The sequence below is a fragment of the Lipotes vexillifer genome, unplaced genomic scaffold, assembly GCF_000442215.2.
Source record: "Lipotes vexillifer unplaced genomic scaffold, Lipotes_vexillifer_v1.1 scaffold1359, whole genome shotgun sequence".
NCBI lineage: Eukaryota > Metazoa > Chordata > Mammalia > Artiodactyla > Lipotidae > Lipotes > Lipotes vexillifer.
The window spans coordinates 1,211,165-1,218,564 of record NW_006771596.1 but is presented as its reverse complement, the minus strand read 5'-3'; the positions used below and the strand labels follow the sequence as shown (position 1 = coordinate 1,218,564).

The following is a 7,400-nucleotide window of genomic DNA, read 5'->3' as shown; positions in this document are numbered from 1 at the left end:
AAAAAAAAAAAAAAAAAAAAAAAAAAAAAGATCCCGCATGCCACAGCTAAGACCTGACGCAACCAAAAAAATAAAAAGGAAAATAAAGAAAACAAATACCTAAAAATTATTTTTATGAACTACTTCAAACATATAGAAAGTATGATAATACTATAATGATCACCCATGAACTCACAAGCCAAAATGAACAAATCTTAACAGTTTCAGGACTTTTTATACATTTCTGCTACAGCTGGCCCACACACAGCGAGCACGGCCCTGAAAGTGAAGGACATAGTTTCTATGTGTTGCAATATGTATTCCATGTGTCCATAAACAATATATAGTATCTTCTTAGGCTTACTGTTCACTAAAATTTTGATATCATTCAGACTTATGGAAAAGTTGAAAGCATACAGAGAACTCCCACACAATCTTTACTCAGATTCACCAACTGTTGCCATTTTCCCCCTTTTCTTATTCATGTTCTTTCTATTACACACACACACACACACACACACACATTTTTCCTAAACCATTTGCAGGTAAGTAGTAGACGTCCCTATTCCCTAAAACGTGGACATTTCATTACCGGCCAGAGTGCAGTTCTCGGCCCAAGCAATTTAATATTACAGAATACCGTTATCTGACCCTCAGTAGACACATTCCACCAATTGTCCTAACGATACCCAGTCTTTCTTGCCTCAGTCCCGTATCCAATCCAGCACATCACCCTGCATTAGTTGTCACCTCTCTCTAGTCCCCTTTAATCTTGAAGGCTTCTTGCTTTTCTTGGTTTTTCATAGCACTGACATTTTGGAAGAGTATTTCCATGTCTTTTAAACCATAGAGATATATAGTCTACGTACCTTACATATGGTGTCATACTCTATATGCTGTGCAAATCCTTTGCAACTTGCCTTCTGTTCAATATTCATATTCATGGTTCATCCAGGTTGAAACATGTACCTCTACTTCCTGTAGCAGAGCTTAGTGAAATCTAAGTACTGAATAGTATATACCACAGGTAATTTATCCATTCTCCTGTTGTTGGATATTTAGTTGTTTCCAACTTGTGGTTAATACACTGTTACTGTACACATTCTTACGGAGGTTTTCTCCAGCAAGCACTGAGTTTCTCTGCAGTACTCCTAAGAAGGGAAAACTAAGCCACAGGGTCAGAACATTGCACCTAAATACCATCGAGTGCTCTCCAAAGTGGTTGTACCACTCACCCTCCTACTAGCAGCATGAGTAACCTGCATTTCCACTCACCATGTTGTGACCGTTTCCCCAGGATATTAAATATTTTAATGATTACATAATACTGCTTCCTACGGCTTTGCCAAAATTTATACAAAGACTCTTTGGTTTTTATAAACACTTTTTTTTAAACTTTTCCCTGAAAAATCTTTTCTTAAAAAAATAAATTTATTTATTTATTTTTGGCTGCATCGGGTCTTCGTTGCTGTGCATGGGCTTCCTTTAGTTGCGTCAAGCAGGGGCTACTCTTCGTTGCACTGCACGGGCTTCTCATTGTGGCGGCTTCTCTTGTTGCAGAGCATGGGTTCTAGGTGCATGGGCTTCAGTAGTGGTGGCCTGTGGGCTCTAGAGCACAGGCTCAGTAGTTGTGGGGCACGGGCTTAGTTGCTCCATGGCATGTGGGATCTTCCCTGACCAGGGCTCGAACCTGTGTCCCCTGCATTGGCAGGCAGATTCTTAACTACTGCGCCACCAGGAAAGCCCGGTAAACATTTTTTTTTTTAGTAAGTTTTTTTGTTTTTTAAATTTATTTTATTTATTTTTATTTTTGGCTGCTTTGGGTCTTCGTTGCTGCGTCCCGGCTTTCTTTAGTTGTGGTGAGTGGAGGCCACTCTTCATTGTGGTGCGTAGGCTTTTTGTTGCAGTGGCTTCTCTTGCTGTGGAACACAGGCTCTAGGCACACGGGCTTTGGTGGTTGTGGCACACGGGCTTTGGTGGTTGTGGCACACGGGCTCGGTAGTTGTGGCTCGTGGGCTCTAGAGTGCAGGCTCAGCAGTTGTTGCACACAGGCTTAGTTACTCTGCGGCATGTGGGAATCTTCCCGGACCAGGGCTTGAACCCATGTCCCCTGCATTGGCAGGCAGATTCTTAACCACTGCACCACCAGGGAAGCCCCCCCCCCCACCCCGCCCATAAACCTTCTTATACAAAAGCATTTACCAACTGATGGTTTCCTTAGAAGAAAAATTCAGAATAGGAAATCCTACGTGTGTCCTTAGAGAAACAAGAGCCTCAGCAAAGCATGTCTTTCCTTTCCTGCTACAGATCTTACTGGCCCCATGTCATGATTGATGTTATCAAAAACAGTAAAAAGATTTAAGAAAACATTAGCAAAACTGTAGTTCTTACAGAAGTCTGAGAATTCTTTCTTTCTTTCTTTATGATGAATTGCTTTTACATAAACTCCTTTACTACACTGACTAAAGAAAGGATTAGAAATAGTCACAAACTGATGAGAACATTAAAAAAAAGATGTACCAGGGAGAATTCTGATGAGCACTTACAGAGAACCTTGATCAATCCCATGGTCCATCGGGGTCTGGGTCTCCCCATTGGGAAATGAGGGTAGGGACCAGGTAAGACAGTGATCATAATATGCACATTACAGCTAGAACACCACAGAAAGTGAACTGCTTCGAAGTTTTGAGACCTCAGTCCCCCAGCTGCCCTCCCCAATATCCACCACTGTTACCGACTTCATTTTTTTTATTTTTAAAAAAAATTTATTTATTTATTTGGCTGTGCCGGGTCTTAGTTGTGGCGTGCGGGATCTAGTTCCCTGACTAGGGATTGAACACAGGCCTCCTGCACTGGGAGCTCGGAGTCTTAATCACTGGACCATCAAGGAAGTCGCTGACTTCTTCATCTTTCAACACATATGGTGGGTGTATGCATACCCACCCACTCACACACACACACGGAGATGCAGCTATACTCCACGTTCTGCTCTGCACTTCTTTTCCCCACTTAACGTATCTTACAGTTCATTTCAACAGTATATATAGATCCTACTCTCTCAAATGGTTTTATTACACGGCGTTGCAGTTAACTTACATTAGTGCTTATTTATGGGCCAGGCACTATTCTGAGCGCTTTACGTATATTAATTTATATGTATTAATTCATTCAAGTCTTGTAACACATGGATGGATACATCATAAACTATTTAACCAGCTCCCTACTGAGGTAGTGGTGGAAATTCTGGTTTCTAGTCTTGCTGCAGCAGTCATAGCTTCCCCACAATGCCCCTCCATATTATTTACTTATTTCAGTTTTGTACATTTATTTTTTCTTCCAGTTTTATTAAGATATTAATTGTGCAGCAGTGACATATATATTATGTACATATAATATATATATGTATATTTTGGGCCACACTGTGTGTCTTGCAGGATCTTAGTTCCCTGACCAGGGATCAAACCTGGGCCCTGGCAGTGAAAGCACCGAGTCCTAACCACTGGACAGCCAGGGAATTCCCCAAGTGATATCTTTAAAGAAGACATTTGGGAGCGAGTGTACTAGTAGGAAAACCCCACAAAGTGGAACTGCTGGGTTTGAGAGCCAGAGGGGACCCTAGAGCCAAATGGTCTATCCTGGTTGGAGCCCTGTTTCCTTCAACCCTGCAGCTCTGTCCCTGGCTGCCCCCATCCACGCCACTACCCCTGCTCCCACATGTGCCGGGCGCTCTGTAGCTTTCAGGGCTACCGCATCAACCTGCAGATGCAGCTGGGTGGGCCTGAAGGCCCCAGATTTGGCTAACTAAGGCCCTCACCCAACCCGGACTCTGCACCTTCTTCCCTGTCCCATTTTCAGTGACTTCCCCACCCTATTAAATTTTATCCGGTGCAGAAAAAAAAAAAGGAACAGGGGGCTTCCCTGGTGGCGCAGTGGTTGAGAGTCCGCCTGCCGATGCAGGGGACACGGGTTCGTGCCCCGGTCTGGGAAGATCCCACGTGCCGCGGAGCGGCTGGGCCCATGAGCCATGGCCACTGGGCCTGCGCGTCCGGAGCCTGTGCTCCGCAATGGGAGAGGCCACAACAGTGAGAGGCCTGCGTACCGCAAAGAAAAAAAAAAAAAAAAAAAAAGGGACAGGTCTGATTGTTGGAAGTTCTTTTCATTCAGCTGAAATCTGCTGCTTCCTGGTAATTGCTATGCATTGGTGCTGACTCTGCCCATTTTATTCCTTGCTTTGTGAAGCATTCATTTATTTGAAAACAGCTCTTATGCTTCTAGGAGTCTTCCATCTTCTGGGCTACATGGTCATGGCTTCCTTTTAGGGTAATTTTCCAGACACTATGCCATCCTAAGACTCTCTCCTCTGGACACAGTCTCACTTAAGTTCAACCAAAATGCTCGATCTTCTGTCATAAGTAGTTTGACAAACCAAAGGCTTACCTGTACTGTATTTGTGTAATGTGATTTTTTTTTTTTTTTTTTGTGGTATGTGGGCCTCTCACTGTTGTGGCCTCTCCCGTTGCAGAGCACAGGCTCCAGACACGCAGGCTCAGCGGCCATGGCTCACTGGCCCAGCCGCTCCGTGGCACGTGGGATCTTCCCGGACTGGGGCACGAACCTGTGTCCCCTGCATCGGCAGGCAGACTCTCAACCACTGCACCACCAGGGAAGCCCATGTAATGTGATTCTTAAATTAAAATACTGTTAAATGTTTATATTGCCAAGAAGGAAAGTTTCAAGTCAACGAATAAGAAATAAGAAACTAGAAAGAGAAGACTAAATTAAACCCAAAGCAAGTAGAAGGAAAGAAATTACAAAGAGCAGAAACCAATGAAATAGAAAACAGGAAAACAACAGAGAAAATGGAATGAAACCAAAGCTGTTCCTTTGAAACCAACAACAAATCTACATAACTGAGAAAAAGAGAAAACACACAAATTACCAATATTAGGAATGAAAGAAGGGATAAAACAACAGACCCTAATAAGAGAATATTGGAAACTTTATGCTCATAAATTTTACAACTTAAATGAAATGAAAATATTCCATGAAAGACAGAAGTAACCAGAGCTCACTCAAGAAGAAACAGGTAACCTGAATAATCTTGTATTTACTAAAGAAATGGAATTTACACTTAAAAAAAAGTGCTCATAGGGACTTCCACTTCTGGAAGATGGAGGAGATGTACCTTTCCCTCCTTCTCCTGCTAATAAGTACAATTAAAAACCCAAGGCATTATATATATAAAACAAACACTGAAGGTAGACAGAAGCAAGCAGATCAGCCGGGGACCTCAGGTCTCGAGGAATGACTTGTGATCATTCCCAGGGCTATCTTTTTGCCTCACATAGCCCAGATTTAGGGCTAGGGAAGCAGGCAACTCAGAAACGCCAACAGGCATAGCAAAAAGAAGTTTCAAGGAAAGTGGCTCTCTCTGGCCAGAAGACGAGGAATAGCCCACCTAGCAGTACAGAAGATTTTTAGACAATCATCACCCTGCTGCAGCCGACCCCACAGAAAACACTGTGGCCACCCCCACTTGTCCCAGCCAAGGCCTGGTGTCCCCAGTAGTCCCCCTAGGCTGCTGGTAATTAGGCAACCACTCCATCCTTGGTGTTAGTGGAGGCCACTTGGGAAGCAGTAACAAAGCACCCTTGTCCCACCCTCCGTCCCCTCCCTTCCCTGGGTATCAAAAGACCTGGGGTGGAGAACCTGGACCCCTACCCCACCTGGCAGTAACAAGTGTCCCCCCACCCTGACCCAAAATGTCCAGAGGACACCTGCTATAACAGGAGATTTAAATAAGATTCTGAGTTTCATAACATATCCTCAAAATGTCTGGTTTCATAAGAAATCACTTGTTATACCAACAACCAGAAAAATCTTAGCTTGAATGAGAAAAAGCAATCATTAGAAGCCAACACTGAGATGACACAGATTTTAGAATTACCTGACAAAGACTTCACAAAATTAAAATTCATAAAATTCAAAGCAAACTTCATAAAAATACCTCAATAAAAATTATGAACATGCCTGAAATACATGAAAAAATAGAAACTCAGCAAAGAAACAGAAGATACAAGAAGAACCAAGTGGAAACTTTAGAGTTGAAAAAACAAAAACAAACAAACAAACAAACCCCCCCGGGGGTGGGGGTGGAAATCAGGGAAAAAAACCCAAAGCTGAATGGAGGTGCTCTATAGCAGAATGGAAGGGAGAAAGGAAAGGCTCAGAGAACTTAAAGATGGAACAGAAATTACCCAATCTAAACAAATGGAGAGGGACTTCCCTGGTGGCGCAGTGGTTAAGAATCCGCCTGCCAATGCAAGGACCACAGGTTCGAGCCCTGGTCTGGGATGATGCCACATGCCGCGGAGCAACTAAGCCCGTGTGCCACAACTACTGAGCCTGCACTCTAGAACCCGCGCACCACAACTACTGAGCCCACATGCCACAACTACTGAAGCCCACATGCCTAAAGCCCGTGCTCCACAACAAGAGCAGCCACCGCAATGAGAAGCCCGTGCACCGCAACAAAGAGTAGCCCCAACTAGAGAAAGCCCAGGCGCAGCAATGAAGACACAACGCAGCCAAAAATAAACAAATAAATTAATTAAAAAAAAAAGAATAAATAATCAAAAAAAAAACAACCCCCCAAAAAAACCCCACCAAAAAACCCAACCAATCAACCAAGCAAAAAACTCCTGGGATGGAATTCACCTGACTCTGGAGACTACTCATGGAAAAACTTTTTTCTTAAAAAAAAAAAAAAATCCCCCTGTGTCTTGGGCTTCCAATCCCTGTGAATGATCTTTACTGTACTCTTCCAGATTGAAGACCATTCCTGTTAGCATCTCAGCCCCTACCCAAAAAGCAGTAAAGACTCTCTGTGTTTGGTCATCTGTTTAAAACACAGTTCAGAGATAGGTTGTTTTTAGACCTTTCTCTTTCCTTGGCACCTTTTCAATATCTATTTTATGAAACAACCTATAATGAATATTTCCATTAAAATTAATATTTTAAGAATATATAATGCCATGAGAAAATACTGTGGTAAATAAGAAGTGGATATAAAACTGTGTATAGAACCCAGTTTCTTAAAAGAGGAAAGCCATCTATATGCTTGTGGATATGGAAGAAAATATTCTGAAATAACACCATGATCTTAAACACTGTAATTAAAATCTCTCCACTTTAAGAAAGTTTCCTGTTTCTCCAAGTTTATTAATCAGAAAACAACAAATGTATTAAATGATGAAACCATGTCATTCTAAGTAAGGCTGATGTGAGCGCAGAAGCCTCAGGAGAAAGTCTAATTGATGCTGTGGCCTCCACAGCCTTCTCTGCTGCAAAGACCCCAGAGCCCGCCTGGAGCCCAGGTTACCTGGTTGTTGACGACCACGTGGACAGTGCCATGAGTCGTG

General features: G+C 42.9%; 1 protein-coding gene across 6 annotated transcripts in view; it reads right to left on the bottom strand.

Moving 5' to 3' along the window:
• OGDH (oxoglutarate dehydrogenase) overlaps window positions 1-7,400 on the bottom strand; it is a 77,948-nt gene that overhangs the window by 15,488 nt on the left and 55,060 nt on the right. For all 6 annotated transcript variants that reach the window (XM_007447010.1, XM_007447008.1, XM_007447009.1 and 3 more), the window contains one exon: window positions 7,361-7,400. This exon is cut by the window's right edge and continues 104 nt beyond it. In XM_007447010.1, the coding sequence (XP_007447072.1) occupies window positions 7,361-7,400 (40 nt within the window). The remainder of the gene's footprint in view (window positions 1-7,360) is intronic.